The 23,607-nt window shown below is 33.9% G+C and overlaps 4 protein-coding genes across 4 annotated transcripts; 2 read left to right on the plus strand and 2 right to left on the minus strand.

Moving 5' to 3' along the window:
• Positions 1-7,630: 7,630 nt before the first annotated feature.
• Positions 7,631-9,581, plus strand: LOC111396603 (probable arabinosyltransferase ARAD1; the record flags this gene model as incomplete). Its single annotated transcript, XM_023023020.1, has 2 exons — positions 7,631-7,906; positions 8,892-9,581. Coding segments are annotated over 2 exons (828 nt in total), but the record flags the coding sequence as incomplete, so codon positions are not given.
• A 2,769-nt stretch (positions 9,582-12,350) lies between these two features.
• LOC111396604 (putative 1-phosphatidylinositol-3-phosphate 5-kinase FAB1D) lies at positions 12,351-13,515 on the minus strand. The gene is made up of 2 exons (XM_023023022.1): positions 13,175-13,515; positions 12,351-13,077 (listed from the first exon to the last, which is right to left on the minus strand). Exons 1-2 carry the CDS (start codon positions 13,385-13,387, stop codon positions 12,634-12,636), a joined length of 657 nt encoding a protein of 218 aa, XP_022878790.1. The 5' UTR covers positions 13,388-13,515; the 3' UTR covers positions 12,351-12,633.
• On the plus strand, positions 13,400-18,999 carry LOC111397625 (probable arabinosyltransferase ARAD1). The gene is made up of 4 exons (XM_023024629.1): positions 13,400-13,406; positions 13,515-14,069; positions 17,151-17,404; positions 18,384-18,999. Exons 1-4 carry the CDS (start codon positions 13,400-13,402, stop codon positions 18,933-18,935), a joined length of 1,368 nt encoding a protein of 455 aa, XP_022880397.1. The 3' UTR covers positions 18,936-18,999.
• Positions 19,000-21,925: 2,926 nt separating this feature from the next.
• On the minus strand, positions 21,926-23,548 carry LOC111396605 (putative 1-phosphatidylinositol-3-phosphate 5-kinase FAB1D). The gene is made up of 3 exons (XM_023023023.1): positions 23,224-23,548; positions 22,750-23,016; positions 21,926-22,652 (listed from the first exon to the last, which is right to left on the minus strand). The coding sequence occupies exons 1-3, from the start codon at positions 23,539-23,541 to the stop codon at positions 22,209-22,211; spliced, it is 1,029 nt and encodes a 342-aa protein (XP_022878791.1). The 5' UTR covers positions 23,542-23,548; the 3' UTR covers positions 21,926-22,208.
• Between the last annotated feature and the right edge of the window lie 59 nt (positions 23,549-23,607).

Consider the following 23,607-nt stretch of genomic DNA (forward strand, 5'->3'; position numbering starts at 1 on the left):
GGCCATTAAGAGCGCTACCCAACTATGAACTAAAGCCCAAAATTGATACTGTGTGTGGGACAATTGAAGTTTGACCAAAGAAATCTAATTTAAGGCTTAGTCCATTATGACTCCCTCAAATGGATAACACTAAGTGATGTTCAAGTCCAAAAGACCCTTACACGTATTACACGATATAACGTTGCCACTGTATTATATATTTATCTATTTTGAAAGTTTAAAACTTGTGGAGGATTGCGGTAATTTTAACCTTTCAATATTTAAACCATTTAATTTTCTATCTTTTTATTTAATAATTAGTTTTAACACAAATTAAAACAACATAATTCATATTAGAACTTATATTTTAATGTTTTAATTGTAGAAATTGATTTTCACCTATAAAAGGTGATTATAGCTAACTTCTTATTGGGCTTTTCTTTTCTTTTTCTTATTTTTTTTTATTGTTTTTTAATCTTTTTTATCCTACCTCCACACTTCTTCCTTTATTCTTTCTTTTCCTTTTTTTTTGGTACTTTTACCTACAAGATTTTCTACTTTTGTGTATCCAAGGTTTACTGTAGTCCTTATTTTGGGAGACGAGATATTTTGACTCTTAAGAATTTATTTATTTTTCCGAATGAATGGATGAAAACTTCTGCTGGAATAGCTTTCACATCACACGCCTTAGATTTTAGAGTTGTAGATGTATATTTTTTAAATTGCATTTTCTTAATCATCTACAATGCCTTTAAGTTTTTTTGTTATGGGTGAATATCAAATTTTTCATCCATATATCAATGGAGTACTTGTTTACTTTCTGGACTAGCTACATACTTTATGAGGAATATGGAAGAGTTTAAATTTTTTTGCTTCTCAAGGCAAGCATGCCGAACAATTAACGGTTAGTTAAATTTACATTGCTATTCTGATATCAAGTATTAGTAAGGATGGATTACTGTACTTAGTAAATGGAAGATGAAAGTTGTGTGATTTTTTGTTTCAAGACACCTTAACATTTCATTGAATGACTATCGATATCTATAGCAATTTTTTCAATTAAAAGTATAAAGAAGTGAAAAAAAAGTGAGTAAATTGTATACTAAATGAAGTAAACTTGATATTTAATGCGGTGCAAAGTGGATGTGTCTATTTAATTTTCTCTTCCACGTGTGTTATGTTTCTTGTTTAATTCAATTATTATAAGCATTCATTTCTCCATGGCGATTTGATTATTTAAGTTAACATGTATCTTTACAATGTTTTATTATGAATTAGTGATATATAACATAATATGATGGCAGTGTTGAATATATTGTTGCAATAATTGAGTAAAAAGTTCTAGAATCCCCATTTGTTCAACTCTTTTACAAATATATTTCATATATGCTTCCATGCAACTAACTTGCAACTGAAAACTAATCCACCAAAAGGTTTTTTCATACATCCTTGGATTCATCTCCACATAACTAACTTGCAATTGAGTACAAATTATATTAGACCACTTGTTTCATTTTCAAGTTTGTTGATTGTGATGATTTCTTGGAAGTTGTAGTTTTTGATCGATTGAGTTTGATCTTTTCGTCAATTTTGCAAAAAAATCATTGGACCAATCAGTACTTAATTGGAATTAATATTCCTATAATTTGTGTGTAGTTGATGATCCAATTGTTTAGAATTTCTTTTGTGATGCATCTGATGAAAGTTTAATAGAGAAAATGGGTCCATTGTTTAGAAAGTTGATGAATCGCAAAGGATAAATTGTTGAATTGAACAGAACATTGTATGCAGACCTCCAATATTTTCCTTGACTCGGAGCAAGTGTATTTTTTTTTTTGTCAATATCTTAAGACTTCCATAATACTTATGTAGTTCAGACATAATGATATCACTAATAGATTCTGCTTTTTTCACATACTTGTCAAGACTAATCAAACACATGCACTAGGTAGTTTTTAATTTTTGATTTAGAAGATAGTGATTTTTGAAACAGTATGAGCTCCTTCACTTTAGGTTTATATAACTAACTACAACGATAAGTGTATGCATGTGGATTTTATAGATTGAGCATTAGTGAAGCAATAATATGCTCCCAAGACTCTTGAATAATGCAACAAATTTTCAACATTTTTTTAACATCCACAATTTCTACATTAATAAAAACACAATAAATACAACATTCGTGCAACGCACGTGACAAGGACTAGACTCATTAAAAAGTAGAACTGTAATATAATAACTTGGAAGGAAAAAATTCTATACAATTCATATTATATTCTTATATTTTTGGTAATTCAATAAAGATTCGTTCACTTATCTCCATATAGTCATGTCCATAGAAGGAAAACTGGTTATGAGTCATATGTGTTTTTATTTTGAAGTCGTGTAGTGTCAAAAGAACCAACATGAAGGTGAGATACCACCACTTTAAGACAGTGCCTTAGATGTGACTTTCGAGACTTGCTTTTTTAAGTCTCTCCTTATTTTATATTATTGTTAAATTATGTTTGTCATTCAATTGATTATACTAATTGATAAATATTTACTCACAAATCATCCATTTTTTCCAACAATATTTTGCTAGCTTTTCGAATTATAAGGACTTTCGGTAGCATGTTCTGTTGGTAAAGCATCTCATTTCGCGAGATGAAGCACAACGCTTCTATAATCCATTTGACACGTATATCTAATTATGTTGGAGCTAGAGGCTCTGTCCTTTCCTAAAAGTGTGGTGGAGAGATGAATCAATGCTATTAAAGGTAATTATTCTTGTCCAAAGAACTCCAATATGACATATTTGACTAGGGCTGGACATGATTCAATTCGATTTGATTTAATTCCAATGAGGGCCGAACCGAACCCAAAATTTTCGAGTATTTAGTAAGTGGAACCGTGAGGTCCAAATTTAATTATGAAATTGTTCGGGTTCGATTCTGTTCTCAGGTTCCGTATTATAATTAAAATTTTAAATATTTACAATGTGTCATTAATTCAACTAATGATATGTTCAATCTTAACTCTTATAAAATAACGTAGTCCAATCTTATATATCTTTTACGTCTCTTTTTGCTGAGTTCTTCATAAATTTGATTGTTAAAATCACAAGCAAATGTTGATAGCGAGCTTAAAATAATTAAGAGATGCATTGTCAAACTTCAATTTGATTTCTTCAGAATGGTAGAACCGACACTATAGTAAAGTAACAATTTGGATAAAACATAGATCAATTTAATTAAATTGGCTTTAAACAAAAAATTAGAAATAGGAGGATAATATTTTTTGGTTTGAACTAAATTAACTAGTTAGCAATTTTATTTTAAAAAAATAAAATAATTTTGTTTATTTAAAATAAATTAATTAAAAAATAGGGAAATTCGATTTTTGTTCGATTTTTTAGTTCTTGATCTAAAATCGAGAATTGAACCAAACCCGTCGATTTTCGATTCAGATATCCATTCCGGTATTTAACTTAAGAAAACCTGCTCAGTTTGGTGGGTTGGGTTTGGGACTTTTGTCCAACCGTATATTTGACACAAGATTAACATCTATCCATCAACATATCTATCTGGAGGTGGGAAAAATATCTCCATCTACCACCCATGTATCTCGACCAAGGGCAAGTCAATTATTCTACCCTTTTTCTAATGGCTTGCCTTCGGTTCCCCTACTCAACTCAAATGCATGCACATGTAAGGAGGTAGAAGAAAACCTTCGAGATGGATTTAGGAGTCTTTGTACTAATTGTACGTGGTGACGAGGGAATTTGGTTTCTATACGTGGAGTGTGGTGCTAGGAGACAACAAAAAACAAAGAAACAAGATTTAGGTCCTATTTGATTCTCATTATTTCAAAACTCATTTTTTTTCAGGTTCATTTTCAATCATACTCTTAACATAAAATATTTGACACAAACCAATAGTTTTTTATACTTTCTAACTACACATCCTCCAATAATTCACCATCGCAAAACTCATTTTAATGAAATAATGGACATAAATAAGAGGCTTAATAACATAAGGAGGAATTTTAGCCCCTGTTTGACAACTATTATTTGAGAAAAATAATATTTTGAAAAGTAATTTTTAGGAAAATGTGTAATTAAGATGATGGAAATTTTTTAGATTTAAGTATAGAATATTTTATTATACGAATATATTGTTAAAAATAAGTATGTAAAAAAAAAAAAGTTTTAAAATAATGATTTTCAAACATAGGCTTAAATTTGAAAGTAAGAAAATTGTAACTTGTAAGAAAAGATAAAAGCTATTTAAAAGTAAATTTGAGCAACTTTTTACCCAAACAAACATGGTGTAGATCTGCCCCCGGGGCACAGTTCAACTAGTGGATCAATCAACATTGTCTTGCTTCCACGGCAGGGTGGAGAGTTCGATTCCTGATGGAAACCTGCGGCCAAAAAAATTGGTATGGAACAATCACTGTGGATGATGGTCTCTTGTGCGCAGAAGTGTACAGACAATGGGGGGAACCTGTGATCCAGTTGAGGCATAACCTGCGATTTACCCTTTCCAAGGTTCTAGGGGTATGGATTTTGGGGGTCCAAGATTTAGTCTAGTGTAAGCTGGAATGCCTGGATATCAAAAAAAAAAAAAAAAAAAAAAAAAAAAAAAAAAAAAAGGGGAAACAAAAAAACGTCGAAGTGTTATTTGCCTATTTCATGGAAATGCTACTGCATTTTGCTTATTATTTATGCTAAATGAAACAAAGTATTTTGCTTAGTATTTCATGGAAATGCTACTGCATTTTGCTTATTATTTATGCTAAATGAAACAAAGTATTTTGCTTAGTATTTCATGGAAATGCTACTGCATTTTGCTTATTATTTATGCTAAATGAAACAAAGTATTTTGCTTAGTATTTCATGGAAATGCTACTGCATTTTGCATTAGTTATCATTTTTTTGGCTTTGATATGCAGTAGTTCATAATTAAACAATGTATTACGCGCAGAAGAATCAAAACCAAATACTAACGAAGCGAGATAAAATGAAGCTACTTCTAAGAATAATTATATGGGTGTTAAATTGCCTTTTTAATCCATGAAGTAGATGTTATTGTTTTGCAAAGTGCAAACTTGATTCTTGAATCTATCATCAGATTATCAGTCAGTTATCAATAAGATTAATGATTGGAAGAAATTTGCTATTTTTTGTATGCATAATTCTGAGTGTAAAAGAGCCTAGATTCCCTGTACAAAGTGATCCGCTTCCTTAAAAGGCCCAGCTTAGTGAGTCCCCGTACAACTTTGCACAGTCACGGGTTATTTTGCCAAATTCTATTAAGGCCTGCTTGCTTCCCACACCCCCCCCACACTGATTTTTTGAATGGCACTATTTATGAGAGGTTGGGAATACAAGTGCTTGTTAATTTTTTTGGGTACTGGTTTTGGGTGATTTAAAAATCATCCAAATTAGTATAGTGTAATTTTGATTGTATTTCTCAACCCATCGAATTAGTGTTTTTTGGCCTTTTTCAACATTTCTTCCATTTTACACTCTGTAAAACAATCATTTTCAAATCTACCCTGAAAAGTAATGAAGTTTGGTCAAAAAGAAAAGAAATTCTTTTCATAAATCATTCTCTCCAAACGTTTCAGAAAGAGCTTAGATGTACCTACTCATGGAAATTAGCTTTACAATTATATTTGAGTTTGTTTATCTTATAATTCAATAGAAAATTATTGGCATGCAAGAGCTTATTTAAAGCAACAATAATTAGTTCAAAGGTTAGTCCATGCAAGATAAGAAAAAAAATGGTTGGATAAAGTACATAAAGCTATATTGAATTGTAAGGAGTGAAATACACATTTACTACATATTGCTTACACATACCTCTCTTTTTTTCATGTGTAGGCATATATGTAATTTATTGTTTTAAAAAACATTCAGAACTGAACTGTTGGATAATAAACTCCAAGCATGGGTTGGATTGTTTTAAAACCGATTTTCAAAACCACAAAAATCAGACCCCTTATAAACGCCCAAAATCGGTACCTTCAAAAATTACACATTTATTAATGCCATGTTTGGGAGTTTTAAGATACCGGTTATGGTGCTTTTTTTAATTACCTCCAATTTTGGGTGATTCTTAATAGTGACCTTTTTAAACACTCCAACCTATGCTTGAGAGTTCATTACATAGCAGTTAAAAGAATAAAATTACATGTATGTTCCTTAGTAAAATTTCCAATTTATAATTTCTTATGAAATTTTTTTACTCATTAGTGAATGTTCCTTATAAGTATTTTTTACATATAAGTTAATTTTTTTTTACTTTTATGTTAATTTAACTTAAAAAGTGAAATATATTCTTATAATGAAAATTTAAGTTATAAATAATTTTTACTTAAGTAAAATTTATAGTTATAAGTTAATTTTGTACTTCTAAATAATTTTTACGCGCAAGTGATTTTTGATTTTTAAGTATCTTTTTATATTTTATAAGTGAAAATTTGTATTATTAGTATGATTTTATGTTGTAAGCAATTTAAAAAAAAAAAAATTGAAATTATTTATGAGTAATTTTTAATTATTATATTTTAGTTTACAATTTAGTTTTCAACAAAATGTGTGGGTTGAAAATAATTATTTTATAGAGAGTAAAATTAAAAGAGAATTTGAGAAACAACCAAAACACACCGATTTGGTGGGTTGAAATATACACGACCAAAATTACATTACACCAATTTTGGATGGTTTTAAACCCTCAAAACAGTGCCCAAAAAATTAATAAACACCAATTTTCTCAACCTCTCATGAACGGTGCCACCCAAAAAGGGTCAAAACGGGTTAAATAAGCTCCCAAGCAGACCCTAAGAGTTTTGTCTCATACCCTTGGAATTCTCTTTGTAATATCTACTTACCTGTGTGGTGTGGAATTTGTGACTCGCCCAAGGCAAGATCTTAGTCTCTCGTGATAACCACCATGTAATCATTTCTCATAGAAGCTTGGTGTACAAAGGTATCTTTCTCTACTCTGAAGATCGAGTATATATAGTGAGCAAGGGCTTCTGGCCTTCTATCTTGTGCTTATTCAAATTAGTTTCAAATATTAATTTTATAACGGTGGATAAGTAATTGTAGGGAAAATGGAAAAGTAAGAAAACTTTGTGTTATCAATGAAAATGCTGATGGAAGTATTTGCTTAAAATGAAGGTCAGACTTCATTGTTTGGGGAAAAAAACAAGGCAAAAAGAACCAAAATGTGCGAACTGCTAGGATAGAAAATTTAAATTTTGTGAAGTCAGTTGCTATTATGCTGAATGATATAGCTTAAGATCGTGGATATCTGTCTAATGAGGGCTTAAAAATTTAAACAGCACAATCAGCATTTGACATATCAACATCAATTGTTAATCCTTCCGTTAACTGGCTTCTGTATTTGGAATTTAGTGCAAGCCTCTTTCCCTTAATCTGCCGTCAGGTCAAAAATGCCACTTAGCTATCTAGCATAAATCTATTCATTTTAGAACCAAGAACTATGTTATTATGGTGATTGTCAATTGATACTATTGCTAGTCTCTGAATATTTGAGACCTAATTCTATATATTAATCTTCAACCTAGCGAACATAGGATAACTTATTGTTTGTGTAAATCTCTTATATTTAGTTTCTGGATTGTCAGGTTATGTTAAAACTTGAAGCATTCTTTGGCAGATCCTGTTGCAATGTGGCATGTCAAAGATCAGATAGCCCCGTCGGTTCTGCTTGTAGTGGATTTTGGTGGATGGTACAGGCTTGACTCTAAAGCATCCAATGATAGCTCAACAGAGATGATACATCACACCCAAGTTTCACTGCTAAAAGATGTTATTGTGCCATATACGCATTTGCTTCCTAGGTTGCACGTATCAGAAAACAAGAAACGCCACACCCTGCTTTATTTCAAAGGAGCTAAACATAGGCATCGGGTTAGCATTCTCCTTCCAGCAAGTTTAGCTAAATGCAATAATTTGTTTCAAGATGTGCTGACTACTAATATTCTCTATTATGAACTACTTGGAGCTGATTATTAATATTATTCTCCTTTTCAGCCTGGCTAACTTAGGCACTTTATCTAACTACTGATGAATTAATGAGAATGTCATGGCTCAGTTTTATTATCATAGAACATTCGTTAGGAAATCTTTTGAGGAAGTGGTAGTTGTATTCATCGTTTCACAAGGATAAATCGGATATCAAGGCCATTTTGCCTTCATGATGTAGACCAGTAAAATGATTAAAAAAAGAATAAGATACGAAATCATACTTGTCATAAACCATAATCCATATAGAAGAATCATAAGAAAGCATTTCAACAAAATTAAAAGGGTCCACTTTATGCTACCTCTATTCATTTATAAGAATTTGGATGTAGCTTGCTCAGGGTATAGGTGGAAGAAACAAATTAGGGAATTTATTATTATTATTTTTTAGAGGTGCCTTCTAACCTATTTCCCATCCTGACCTTCAAAGTTGTTTCATTAGATATTAAACCGATTATGCATTTTCTCCTTGAGGTAGCATCAACCATCCTTTTTTGCTAGTGTTCATAATATGCTACCACTACTCATTAAAAGGTGATTTATTTGTATTTGCTTTTCTTGTTGAGTTTGGCACAGTGAGTGGGCCAATTGAACTGAATAGACTCCAAAACTTATTTTTCAATCCATAAGTTATCTCGAGTAAATCATTGGAGTGAATTTTTTTATTTTTATTTTTATTTTTTGAACTCTTGTTATTGGATGAACATATATTTTGTTTTTTTGTATTTCCTGGTTATTCTAGCAAATTATAAAATGCTGTCAATTCCTTTTCTACTGGTCAATGTTCTCTTGTTTGTTTTACTTTATTAATATCTGTTTTTTTGAGGTTCCCATCAATGATATTACAATATTTGTTTCATTATATATATAGGGTGGACTTGTTCGAGAAAAATTATGGGATTTATTGATCAACAAACCTGGAGTTATAATGGAAGAAGGCTTCCCCAATGCTACTGGAAAGGAGCAATCGATAAAGGGAATGAGGACATCGGAGTTCTGTTTGCACCCTGCAGGGGACACACCCACATCGTGTAGACTTTTTGATGCCATCCAAAGTCTTTGTATACCGGTCATTGTTAGTGACGACATAGAACTTCCGTTTGAAGGAATGGTGGATTATTCAGAATTTTCTGTCTTCGTGGCAGTTAGTGATGCATTGAGGCCAAATTGGCTTTTGAGTCATCTTAGAAGCTATTCTGAAGAGCAGAAGGATGGATTCCGGAAAAATATGGCTCAGGTTCAACCCATCTTTGTGTATGATAATGGTTACACAGGTGGCATTGGCCCAATACCTCCAGATGGTGCCGTGAATCATATTTGGAGAAAGATACACCAAAAATTGCCCGTGATCAAGGAAGCTATTATCCGCGAGAGGAGAAAACCTCCAGGTGCTTCGGTTCCCCTTCGTTGTCATTGTACTTGAATCTGTTTAGGAGATCATTCCTATATATATGTGTTATCTTCCCTCAAGATGAGTCCTTTCAACGTAGAAAAGCTTTGATTACACGACTGCAAAATGATTGCATATAGTACTAGAGGTGCTTGATTTGGTTGGAAGAAAGCTTATCGTGTATGCCCATTAACGGATTACACAATTGCAAAATCATTGCATTGGATACTAAAAATGCTTGTTTTAGTAGCAAATGTCTTTGGGGTGGCACTAGATTCCTACGTATTTCTTCCATTTTTGGTTGCCAAATAAATCCCAATCCAGAATTCAAATGTAGTCGATGCTAGCGGTGGGCGGGGGTTGGTTCGGTTCTCTTTAGAATCGAACCGAACCAAAATTTTTGGGTATCTAGTAAATGGAACCGTCTGGTCTCAATATAATTATAGAATCGTTCGGGTTCGGTTCGGTTCGGTTCTGTAATATAATTAAATTTTTCAACATTTATAACAACATTATATAAATACAACTAATGATACATTCAATAGTTTTAAAATATTAAAGACTAGTAGACTATTTTGTTCAAATGATCATTAGGGTCAAAGTTTTGATCGGCGGAGGTCGCAGTATCGGTCGACAATTGTATAAGGTTTGAAATATCAGTGAGACTGCGAGAGTCGAGACAACGTTATGCACTTTAGTGTAGGTATTTAGAGTTATTTAGTGGATTGAATCTTGTTGGACTAAAAAATGAAACAATAAGATGGATAATGGGGCCAAAAATTAAAAAACTAGAAATGAAACAAATTATTGAGCCAAAAATTTGGATTTAGAAATTGTTAATTTGTTTAGAAAAAATTAAAATTAAAATAATTTGATTTACTCAATATAAAAAAAAAAAATTAGAAAGATTCGGTTCTTATTCGATTTTTGGTCTAGAATCGAGAATCGAACTGTACCCGTCGATTTTCAATTCAGATATCCATTCGGGTATTTAATTTGACAAGAACCGTCGGGTTCGGTTCAGGTCGATTCGGTTCGGGAGATTTGCCCAACCCTAATTGATGCAATCCACCTATCTTCAAAATTGACCTCAATGGTGGGCTATTTTCTGAGATCCGTGACTACCAAACGAGTGTTATCTAGAAGTAGCCCTCATCAGATGACATGTCGAGAGCCTTCCAAGAAAGGGTGCTACTTTGATAGCATTGTTACCAGTCTTAAATGGCTTATGAAAGAAGATTGTCCAACGAGCTATTAAACCTACAAGGATGCAGAAATGGGAATCCAATACCAGCAGTTTGTTCGACTTCTTTATTGGTTTTCATCGTTTAACGCTTGTTGTAGATGGAAGATTTTTATAGGACTGGACAAAATTTCCGAGTAGAGTCGAACCCAAACCGAGCGGTTCTTCTTAAATTAAATACCCGAACGGATATATGAATCAAGAACCAACGGATTTGAATCGCTTTCTAGATCAAAAACTACATCTTCCTAATTTTTTTAATTAATTTATTTTTTCTAAATAAATTTGTTAATTAATTAATTTAGTTCAAACCAAAAAATATGATTTTCCTATTTCTGATTTTTAGTTCAAAGCCAACTTAATCAAATCAACCTAAAATTTATCCAAATCTGTTACTCTACAGTCGTTTCTATCGTTCTGGAGAAATCGAATTGAATCTCGACACCACCTTTTTTAGTTATTTTGAGCTTGTTATTTTCCTCTTCCTGTGATTTTAACAATCAATTCTATGAAAGACTTAGCAAAGAAAGATGCAAAAAACACATAAAATTAGACTACGTTATTTGGTAAGAGCTAAGATTGAAAATATCATTAGTTGAATTAATATAACTTTGTAAATATTAAAAAAATTTAATTATAATACGGAACCTAAGAACCAAACCGAATCGAATAGAATTGAATCCGAACGGTTCCATAATTAAATTTGGACCCGACGGTTCCATTTACTAAATACTCGAAAATTTCAGGTCCGGTTTGATTCTAGTTAGAACCGAACATAATCAGACAATGTCCAACCTTAGATTTTTCACTTAGTACACTACCCTCGTCGTCAATCTTTTCAGTTTACGAGTCTTTGTCCCCAAATCATTCAACTATGAATAGTTTTCAATTATGCTATTTGTACAATCATACTTGAAAATGGTGTTGGTGTCAAAATTGTAGCCATTGATTTAAAAAATAGTTTTTGAGATAGATGAATGTGATGTTGTCAATCAAAATTGTCAAACTAGATTGTACATGTAGCAAATTCAATAGTTGAACTTGATCGTCCAACAAGTTTCATTTGACTCAACGGATGATGAATATTCAGTATAGGCACTAATTCTTTAACATAAAGATCCTAATGTGGGAAATATATTAATCTCAGAAAAATGACTTGCCCTTTAAAGCTGGTTTCTCATCCTTGTTTAGCAAGGAATGCACTGTACATGACAATATTACCTTAAAAAATACTTGACAGGCCATAATCAACATGAAACCCGTGCCATGTCTATTTCTTTCTGTATATATCGTCAAAAATAAGCCATTCTTGATCCGTAATACTCTCAGCCCACATGGTTAATCAAGCTGCAAAAAAAGCCAGACCTTTGAAAAACACGTCCCCCTCAACCTACCTCCATTTACACTAAGTTCTCTTCAAATGATTTTCTCAATTTTTGGTTTGACGCCATCGACGGTGGATCGAGCTGCGATGGGCATGCGAATGTATCAACCTTCAGGTATCATTTTGGTCATTCGTTCATAAAACTGATTCTCCATATCAGCATCTACAGGGGATTCTAACTTATCCTGTTTTATTGACCGGATCGACCAAGTCCCACCACATTTCTCGGTGAACCAGACAGGTCTAATCGGCCTGGCTAAGCTGGTTGAGGAATCCGAGACGATCTGGGAATAATCTGTAAAAGGCAAAGGTATATTTCCAAATCCCTAATACTTCGTTCCCATTCATAGCATATAAAAGAATAGAATTCTAGAGAATACCAATGACAATTTCTTTTTCTTTTTTTACAATTACTCAAGAAGATATACATACAAAACTTATATGCAATAAATATGAAATAACCTATAAAAGAAGATAGACGTAATGCCCCCATCAACTTTGCTGGAAAAAAACAGCAGAAAGTGAGCGGCCATACTGAACCAATATCTACACAACATACAGTAAAATTCATTAACACGAAAGTGGACTGATAACGTTCAGGCAGAAAAACCATTTCGTCCATGATTTGGAGAACTGGGACGAGATTTATCTGCATGTTTGGGTTGCTCTAGAGACTTTGCTAGAGGTCTAGAATCGTCATCATAATCCCCACGCTCTCGAGGCTTCAAATGCAAAGAACCGTTTTCCTCCTCGGTTGCGGTGCCACAAAGTTTGCAGGGGTTACTCAATCTATGGGAGCACCAATGGTCGGGCACGCACAAAAAATGGGTGTCCATGAACTTCCTAAATCTCTTTTTGTATTCTTTTGGAGAGATAACAGTTGGCTGCTGGTTCTTAGGAACAACCAGCGAAGACTTGACCCAATTCTCTAATTGTTTGTCCCATGTATATTGTCGGAGATAATCTATGATGCCACAGACCAGTTCCCGACGTTGAGTGTCTACTCCCACAAGTAGAGAATAATCCATCACGTTGATCGACTGAAAGCGAGCAAAAAAGGATAGTGAGAAGCCCAAGCCCTTAGTTATGAACAATATAGATTAAGATATTTAGTAAAAAATTGGGTGCAAAACTCACGTGGAGGAAAGTAGTGTCGTTCCACACAGCTCTTTGCAAGTTACGCTTCGATTTCATACTGATATATAGAGGTGAATCATTCATATCATTGACGAAATTCTGATCCAAGAGAACATCACCCGATCCATTGCCAGCAGAATTGAATCGAGCATGAAGAGCTCCTTTAAGATCATACTGTTTCGTTATGTTTCGACCAAATGACAGATTCTCCATCACCAGGAGATCATGTTTGGTCTCTTTTCCATTCTTAGTTGCTCTTACGATGACCTACGAAATTTAAATTTGTAAGATTAGGCCCAGGAATATTTCTGAGCGTGGTTGGCTAAGCTTCAAAATATAGAAGTAACTTCTCTCTTCTACCACCACTACACCACCGCCCCGCCTCCGTTGAAAATTTCCCAAACTACCCTCGCTGCCACCCAGAATTCCATCAAAGTCTACGTATTAGACCTGCCCAGATCCTTAAACTACGACCTTTTAAGAAAATACTGGGCCTTAAGCGATGATACGAGGGTCGGAAGTGAAGTGGATAATGAAATCCGAATGACCCTTTTGCACAGATATCCTGGTAAATTACTGCCATATCCTGAGAACCCTATAATAAAACAGTACAGTGCGGAGTACTGGATCTTGGGGGATTTGTTGACACCGGAGGAGGTAAAGAAAGAGTCTTTTGCTAAAAGGGTGTTTCATTATCGTGAGGCGGATGTGATTTTTGTGCCATTTTTCGCGACTTTGAGTGCTGAATTGCAGCTGGTGAGCAATAAGGGTGTGTTCAGGAAGAAGGTGGAAGAGAATGAGGATTATCAGAGGCAGCGAATGGTGGTCGATTTGGTGAAAAAGTCCGAGGCTTGGCAAAGATCGGGAGGGCGGGATCATGTCTTTGTTCTTACAGGTAATTGTCGAAGTGTTATTTGCCTATTTCATGGAAATGCTACTGCATTTTGCTTATTATTTATGCTAAATGAAACAAAGTATTTTGCTTAGTATTTCATGGAAATGCTACTGCATTTTGCTTATTATTTATGCTAAATGAAACAAAGTATTTTGCTTAGTATTTCATGGAAATGCTACTGCATTTTGCTTATTATTTATGCTAAATGAAACAAAGTATTTTGCTTAGTATTTCATGGAAATGCTACTGCATTTTGCATTAGTTATCATTTTTTTGGCTTTGATATGCAGTAGTTCATAATTAAACAATGTATTACGCGCAGAAGAATCAAAACCAAATACTAACGAAGCGAGATAAAATGAAGCTACTTCTAAGAATAATTATATGGGTGTTAAATTGCCTTTTTAATCCATGAAGTAGATGTTATTGTTTTGCAAAGTGCAAACTTGATTCTTGAATCTATCATCAGATTATCAGTCAGTTATCAATAAGATTAATGATTGGAAGAAATTTGCTATTTTTTGTATGCATAATTCTGAGTGTAAAAGAGCCTAGATTCCCTGTACAAAGTGATCCGCTTCCTTAAAAGGCCCAGCTTAGTGAGTCCCCGTACAACTTTGCACAGTCACGGGTTATTTTGCCAAATTCTATTAAGGCCTGCTTGCTTCCCACACCCCCCCCACACTGATTTTTTGAATGGCACTATTTATGAGAGGTTGGGAATACAAGTGCTTGTTAATTTTTTTGGGTACTGGTTTTGGGTGATTTAAAAATCATCCAAATTAGTATAGTGTAATTTTGATTGTATTTCTCAACCCATCGAATTAGTGTTTTTTGGCCTTTTTCAACATTTCTTCCATTTTACACTCTGTAAAACAATCATTTTCAAATCTACCCTGAAAAGTAATGAAGTTTGGTCAAAAAGAAAAGAAATTCTTTTCATAAATCATTCTCTCCAAACGTTTCAGAAAGAGCTTAGATGTACCTACTCATGGAAATTAGCTTTACAATTATATTTGAGTTTGTTTATCTTATAATTCAATAGAAAATTATTGGCATGCAAGAGCTTATTTAAAGCAACAATAATTAGTTCAAAGGTTAGTCCATGCAAGATAAGAAAAAAAATGGTTGGATAAAGTACATAAAGCTATATTGAATTGTAAGGAGTGAAATACACATTTACTACATATTGCTTACACATACCTCTCTTTTTTTCATGTGTAGGCATATATGTAATTTATTGTTTTAAAAAACATTCAGAACTGAACTGTTGGATAATAAACTCCAAGCATGGGTTGGATTGTTTTAAAACCGATTTTCAAAACCACAAAAATCAGACCCCTTATAAACGCCCAAAATCGGTACCTTAAAAAATTACACATTTATTAATGCCATGTTTGGGAGTTTTAAGATACCGGTTATGGTGCTTTTTTTAATTACCTCCAATTTTGGGTGATTCTTAATAGTGACCTTTTTAAACACTCCAACCTATGCTTGAGAGTTCATTACATAGCAGTTAAAAGAATAAAATTACATGTATGTTCCTTAGTAAAATTTCCAATTTATAATTTCTTATGAAATTTTTTTACTCATTAGTGAATGTTACTTATAAGTATTTTTTACATATAAGTTAATTTTTTTTACTTTTATGTTAATTTAACTTAAAAAGTGAAATATATTCTTATAATGAAAATTTAAGTTATAAATAATTTTTACTTAAGTAAAATTTATAGTTATAAGTTAATTTTGTACTTCTAAATAATTTTTACGCGCAAGTGATTTTTGATTTTTAAGTATCTTTTTATATTTTATAAGTGAAAATTTGTATTATTAGTATGATTTTATGTTGTAAGCAATTTAAAAAAAAAAAAATTGAAATTATTTATGAGTAATTTTTAATTATTATATTTTAGTTTACAATTTAGTTTTCAACAAAATGTGTGGGTTGAAAATAATTATTTTATAGAGAGTAAAATTAAAAGAGAATTTGAGAAACAACCAAAACACACCGATTTGGTGGGTTGAAATATACACGACCAAAATTACATTACACCAATTTTGGATGGTTTTAAACCCTCAAAACAGTGCCACCAAAATTACATTACACCAATTTTGGATGGTTTTAAACCCTCAAAACAGTGCCCAAAAAATTAATAAACACCAATTTTCTCAACCTCTCATGAATGGTGCCACCCAAAAAGGGTCAAAACGGGTTAAATAAGCTCCCAAGCAGACCCTAAGAGTTTTGTCTCATACCCTTGGAATTCTCTTTGTAATATCTACTTACCTGTGTGGTGTGGAATTTGTGACTCGCCCAAGGCAAGATCTTAGTCTCTCGTGATAACCACCATGTAATCATTTCTCATAGAAGCTTGGTGTACAAAGGTATCTTTCTCTACTCTGAAGATTGAGTATATATAGTGAGCAAGAGCTTCTGGCCTTCTATCATGTGCTTATTCAAATTAGTTTCAAATATTAATTTTATAACGGTGGATAAGTAATTGTAGGGAAAATGGAAAAGTAAGAAAACTTTGTGTTATCAATGAAAATGCTGATGGAAGTATTTGCTTAAAATGAAGGTCAGACTTCATTGTTTGGGGAAAAAAACAAGGCAAAAAGAACCAAAATGTGCAAACTGCTAGGATAGAAAATTTAAATTTTGTGAAGTCAGTTGCTATTATGCTGAATGATATAGCTTATGATCGTGGATATCTGTCTAATGAGGGCTTAAAAATTTAAACAGCACAATCAGCATTTGACATATCAACATCAATTGTTAATCCTTCCGTTAACTGGCTTCTGTATTTGGAATTTAGTGCAAGCCTCTTTCCCTTAATCTGCCGTCAGGTCAAAAATGCCACTTAGCTATCTAGCATAAATCTATTCATTTTAGAACCAAGAACTATGTTATTATGGTGATTGTCAATTGATACTATTGCTAGTCTCTGAATATTTGAGACCTAATTCTATATATTAATCTTCAACCTAGCGAACATAGGATAACTTATTGTTTGTGTAAATCTCTTATATTTAGTTTCTGGATTGTCAGGTTATGTTAAAACTTGAAGCATTCTTTGGCAGATCCTGTTGCAATGTGGCATGTCAAAGATCAGATAGCCCCGTCGGTTCTGCTTGTAGTGGATTTTGGTGGATGGTACAGGCTTGACTCTAAAGCATCCAATGATAGCTCAACAGAGATGATACGTCACACCCAAGTTTCACTGCTAAAAGATGTTATTGTGCCATATACGCATTTGCTTCCTAGGTTGCACATATCAGAAAACCAGAAACGCCACACCCTGCTTTATTTCAAAGGAGCTAAACATAGGCATCGGGTTAGCATTCTCCTTCCAGCAAGTTTAGCTAAATGCAATAATTTGTTTCAAGATGTGCTGACTACTAATATTCTCTATTATGAACTACTTGGAGCTGATTATTAATATTATTCTCCTTTTCAGCCTGGCTAACTTAGGCACTTTATCTAACTACTGATGAATTAATGAGAATGTCATGGCTCAGTTTTATTATCATAGAACATTCGTTAGGAAATCTTTTGAGGAAGTGGTAGTTGTATTCATCGTTTCACAAGGATAAATCGGATATCAAGGCCATTTTGCCTTCATGATGTAGACCAGTAAAATGATTAAAAAAAGAATAAGATACGAAATCATACTTGTCATAAACCATAATCCATATAGAAGAATCATAAGAAAGCATTTCAACAAAATTAAAAGGGTCCACTTTATGCTACCTCTATTCATTTATAAGAATTTGGATGTAGCTTGCTCAGGGTATAGGTGGAAGAAACAAATTAGGGAATTTATTATTATTATTTTTTAGAGGTGCCTTCTAACCTATTTCCCATCCTGACCTTCAAAGTTGTTTCATTAGATATTAAACCGATTATGCATTTTCTCCTTGAGGTAGCATCAACCATCCTTTTTTGCTAGTGTTCAGAATATGCTACCACTACTCATTAAAAGGTGATTTATTTGTATTTGCTTTTCTTGTTGAGTTTGGCACAGTGAGTGGGCCAATTGAACTGAATAGACTCCAAAACTTATTTTTCAATCCTTCAGTTATCTCGAGTAAATCATTGGAGTGAATTTTTTTATTTTTATTTTTTGAACTCTTGTTATTGGATGAACATATATTTTGTTTTTTTCTATTTCCTGGTTATTCTAGCAAATTATAAAATGCTGTCAATTGCTTTTCTACTGGTCAATGTTCTCTTGTTTGTTTTACTTTATTAATATCTGTTTTTTTGAGGTTCCCATCAATGATATTACAATATTTGTTTCATTATATATATAGGGTGGACTTGTTCGAGAAAAATTATGGGATTTATTGATCAACAAACCTGGAGTTATAATGGAAGAAGGCTTCCCCAATGCTACTGGAAGGGAGCAATCGATAAAGGGAATGAGGACATCGGAGTTCTGTTTGCACCCTGCAGGGGACACACCCACATCGTGTAGGCTTTTTGATGCCATCCAAAGTCTTTGTATACCAGTCATTGTTAGTGACGACATAGAACTTCCGTTTGAAGGAATGGTGGATTATTCAGAATTTTCTGTCTTCGTGGCAGTTAGTGATGCATTGAGGCCAAATTGGCTTTTGAGTCATCTTAGAAGCTATTCTGAAGAACAGAAGGATGGATTCCGGAAAAATATGGCTCAGGTTCAACCCATCTTTGTGTATGATAATGGTTACACAGGTGGCATTGGCCCAATTCCTCCAGATGGTGCCGTGAATCATATTTGGAGAAAGATACACCAAAAATTGCCCGTGATCAAGGGAACTATTATCCGCGAGAGGAGAAAACCTCCAGGTGCTTCGGTTCCCCTTCGTTGTCATTGTACTTGAATCTGTTTAGGAGATCATTCTTATATATATGTGTGTTATCCTCCCTCAAGATGAGTTCTTTCAACGTAGAAAAGCTTTGATTACACGACTGCAAAATGATTGCATATAGTACTAGAGGTGCTTGATTTGGTTGGAAGAAAGCTTATTGTGTATGCCCATTAACGGATTACACAATTGCAAAATCATTGCATTGGATACTAAAAATGCTTGTTTTAGTAGCAAATGTCTTTGGGGTGGCACCAGATTCCTACGTATTTCTTCCATTTTTGGTTGCCAAATAAATCCCAATCCAGAATTCAAATGTAGTCAATGCTGAAGGTGGGCGCGGGTCGGGTCGGTTCGGTTCGGTTCAGTTCTTTTTAGAATCGAACAAAGAACCGAACCGAACCAAAATTTTCGGATATCTAGTAAATGGAACCGTCGGGTCTAAATATAATTATGGAACGGTTTGGGTTCGGTTCGATTCTGTGCTATAATTAAATTTTTTAACATTTATAACAATATTATATAAATACAACTAATGATATATTCAGTAGTTTTAGAATGTCATAGATTAGTAGACTACCTTGTTCAAATGATCATTACGGTCAAAGTTTCGGTCGGCGGAGGTCGCAACTTCAATCGGAGGTCACTGTATCGACCGACGATTGTATAGGTTTTGAAATATCAGCAAGGCTGCGAGAGTGAGTGGGAGAGTCGAGACAACGTTATGCACTTTAGTGTAGGTGTTTAGAATTATTTAGTGGATTGAATTTTATTGGGTTAAGAAATGAAACAATAAGATGGATAATGGAGCCAAAAATTAAAAAAATTAGAAATGAAACAAATTATTGGGCCAAAAATTTAGATTTAGAAATTGTTAATTTGTTTAGAAAAAATTAAAATTAAAATTAAAATAATTTGATTTACTCAATATAAAAAAAATTAAAAAGATTCGGTTCTTATTCGGTTCTTCAGTTCTTGATCTAGAATCGAGAATTGAACCGTACCCGTCGGCTCTGAATTCAGATATCCGTTCAGGTATTTAATTTGACAAGAATCGTCGGGTTCGATTCAGCTTGATTCAGTCTATTCGGTTCGGAAGATTTGTCCAACCTAGTCGATGCAATCCACCTATCCTCAAAATTGACGTCAACGGTGGGCTATTTTCTGAGATCTGTGACTACCAAACGAGTGTTATCTAGAAGTAGCCCTCATCAGATGACATGTCGAGAGCCTTCCAAGAAAGGGTGCTACTTTGATATCATTGTTACCAGTCTTAAATGGTTTATGAAAAAAGAATGTCCAACGAGCTAATAAACCTACAAGGATGCAGAAATGGGAATCCAATACCAGCAGTTTGTTGGACTTCTTTATTGGTTTTCATCGTTTAACGCTTGTTGTAGATGGAAGATTTTTATAGGACTGGACAAAATTTCCGAGTAGAACCGAACCCAAATCGAGCGGTTCTTCTTAAGTTAAACATCCGAACGGATATATGAATCAAGAACCAACGGATTTGAATCGGTTTCTAGATCAAGAACTGCATCTTCCTAATTTTTTAAATTAATTTATTTTTTCTAAATAAATTTGTTAATTAGTTAATTTAGTTCAGACCAAAAAATATGATTTTTCTATTTCTGATTTTTAGTTCAAAGCCAACTTAATCAAATCAATCTAAAATTTATCCAAATCTGTTACTTTACCGTCGTTTCCATCGTTCTGGAGAAATCGAATTGAATCTCGACACCACCTTTTTTAGTTATTTTGAGCTTGTTACTTTCCTCTTCCTGTGATTTTAACAATCAATTCTATGAAAGACTCAGCAAAGAAAGATGCAAAAAACACATAAAATTAGACTACGTTATTTGGTAAGAGCTAAGATTGAAAATATCATTAGTTGAATTAATATAACTTTGTAAATATTAAAAAAATTTAATTATAATACGGAACCTGAGAATCGAACTGAATCGAATGGAATTGACTCCGAACGGTTCCATAATTAAATTTGGACTTGACGGTTCCACTTACTAAATACTCGAAAATTTCAGGTCCGGTTTGATTCTCGTTAGAACCGAACACAATCAGACCATGTCCAGCCTTAGATTTTTCACTTAGGACACTACCCTCGTCGTCAATCTTTTCAATTTACGAGTCTTTGTCCCCAAATCATTCAACTATGAATAGTTTTCAATTATGCTATTTGTACAATCATACTTGAAGATGGTGTTGGTGTCAAAATTGTAGCCATTGATTTTAAAAATAGTTTTTGAGATAGATGAATGTGATGTTGTCAATCAAAATTGTCAAACTAGATTGTACATGTAGCAAATTCAATAGTTGAACTTGATCGTCCAACAAGTTTCATTTGACTCAACGGATGATGAATATTCAGTATAGGCACTAATTCTTTAACATAAAGATCCTAATGTGGGAAATATATTAATCTCAGAAAAATGACTTGCCCTTTAAAGCTGGTTTCTCATCCTTGTTTAGCAAGGAATGCACTGTACATGACAATATTACCTTAAAAAATACTTGACAGGCCATAATCAACATGAAACCCGTGCCATGTCTATTTCTTTCTGTATATATCGTCAAAAATAAGCCATTCTTGATCCGTAATACTCTCAGCCCACATGGTTAATCAAGCTGCAAAAAAAGCCAGACCTTTGAAAAACACGTCCCCCTCAACCTAACTCCATTTACAATAAGTTCTCTTCAAATGATTTTCTCAATTTTTGGTTTGGTTGATATGACGCCATCGACGATGGATCGAGCTGCGATGGGCATGTGAATGTATCAACCTTCAGGTATCATTTTGGTCATTGGTTCATACAACTGATTCTCCATATCAGCATCTACAGGGGATTCTAACTCATCCTGTTTTATTGACCGGATCGACCAAGTCCCACCACATTTCTCGGTGAACCAGACAGGTCTAATCGGCCTGGCTAAGCTGGTTGAGGAATCCGAGACGATCTGGGAATAATCTGTAAAAGGCAAAGGTATATTTCCAAATCCCTAATACTTCGTTCCCATTCATAGCATATAAAAGAATAGAATTCTAGAGAATACCAATGACAATTTCTTTTTCTTTTTTTACAATTACTCAAGAAGATATACATACAAAACTTATATGCAATAAATATGAAATAACCTATAAAAGAAGATAGACGTAATGCCCCCATCAACTTTGCTGAAAAAAACCAGCAGAAAGTGAGCGGCCATACTGAACCAATATCTACACAACATACAGTAAAATTCATTAACACGAAAGTGGACTGATAACGTTCAGGCAGAAAAACCATTTCGTCCATGATTTGGAGAACTGGGACGAGATTTATCTGCATGTTTGGGTTGCTCTAGAGACTTTGCTAGAGGTCTAGAATCGTCATCATAATCCCCACGCTCTCGAGGCTTCAAATGCAAAGAACCGTTTTCCTCCTCGGTTGCGGTGCCACAAAGTTTGCAGGGGTTACTCAATCTATGGGAGCACCAATGGTCGGGCACGCACAAAAAATGGGTGTCCATGAACTTCCTAAATCTCTTTTTGTATTCTTTTGGAGAGATAACAGTTGGCTGCTGGTTCTTAGGAACAACCAGCGAAGACTTGACCCAATTCTCTAATTGTTTGTCCCATGTATATTGTCGGAGATAATCTATGATGCCACAGACCAGTTCCCGACGTTGAGTGTCTACTCCCACAAGTAGAGAATAATCCATCACGTTGATCGACTGAAAGCGAGCAAAAAAGGATAGTGAGAAGCCCAAGCCCTTAGTTATGAACAATATAGATTAAGATATTTAGTAAAAAATTGGGTGCAAAACTCACGTGGAGGAAAGTAGTGTCGTTCCACACAGCTCTTTGCAAGTTACGCTTCGATTTCATACTGATATATAGAGGTGAATCATTCATATCATTGACGAAATTCTGATCCAAGAGAACATCACCCGATCCATTGCCAGCAGAATTGAATCGAGCATGAAGAGCTCCTTTAAGATCATACTGTTTCGTTATGTTTCGACCAAATGACAGATTCTCCATCACCAGGAGATCATGTTTGGTCTCTTTTCCATTCTTAGTTGCTCTTACGATGACCTACGAAATTTAAATTTGTAAGATTAGGCCCAGGAATATTTCTGAGCGTGGTTGGCTAAGCTTCAAAATATAGAAGTAACTTCTCTCTTTCAAACATGTTTATAGATACTCCTTTTTCTTACTTTTCTGCCAAAATGTAACTTTCAAACTTTGGCTTTATAAGAGCTAGACAGCCATACAAACACGGGAAAAAGTAGATAGACTGACCTGGTAAATGCCGAGAACTTTAGCAAGGCAGGTCGGATTATGCAACTCATAACACTGATCCATGTACTTAAAGTAGTTGGGTGCAAACTTCATGAATGAATCGAATTCTGTCCTCTTAATCTCCTTTATTATTAATCGATCGTCGAGTGTCTTAGCAAAGAAAGATTTACTCTTCCCACCTTTGGCATCCCAATTCCTACAACGGCTTAAGGAAGCAATATAATCCACTTCAGAAGGACAACATCGGTCTCGCAACTGACGGAACTCACTTGCATACAAACATATAACAGAATATTTATGCTTTCCTTTTGACCCCATAGAGACTTGCGGTTGATCCGTAATACTCTCAGCCCACATGGTTAATCAAGCTGCAAAAAAAGCCAG

The sequence above is a fragment of the Olea europaea genome, chromosome 7 (genome assembly GCF_002742605.1).
Source record: "Olea europaea var. sylvestris chromosome 7, O_europaea_v1, whole genome shotgun sequence".
NCBI classification, from domain to species: Eukaryota; Viridiplantae; Streptophyta; class Magnoliopsida; order Lamiales; family Oleaceae; genus Olea; species Olea europaea.

Excerpts from the sequence above, each read along its gene's own strand:
- LOC111396604 (XM_023023022.1), bottom strand. The coding sequence starts at position 13,387 with ATGGAGAATCTGTCATTTGGTCGAAACATAACGAAACAGTATGATCTT. Across the intron at positions 13,078-13,174 it reads ACGACACTACTTTCCTCCAC|TCGATCAACGTGATGGATTA; the intron begins GTGAGTTTTGCA and ends GCTCGCTTTCAG.
- LOC111397625 (XM_023024629.1), top strand. Across the intron at positions 14,070-17,150 it reads TCATGTCTTTGTTCTTACAG|ATCCTGTTGCAATGTGGCAT; the intron begins GTAATTGTCGAA and ends ATTCTTTGGCAG. Across the intron at positions 17,405-18,383 it reads GAGCTAAACATAGGCATCGG|GGTGGACTTGTTCGAGAAAA; the intron begins GTTAGCATTCTC and ends TTATATATATAG.
- LOC111396605 (XM_023023023.1), bottom strand. The coding sequence starts at position 23,541 with ATGGGGTCAAAAGGAAAGCATAAATATTCTGTTATATGTTTGTATGCA. Across the intron at positions 23,017-23,223 it reads AAGTTCTCGGCATTTACCAG|GTCATCGTAAGAGCAACTAA; the intron begins GTCAGTCTATCT and ends TAAATTTCGTAG. Across the intron at positions 22,653-22,749 it reads ACGACACTACTTTCCTCCAC|TCGATCAACGTGATGGATTA; the intron begins GTGAGTTTTGCA and ends GCTCGCTTTCAG.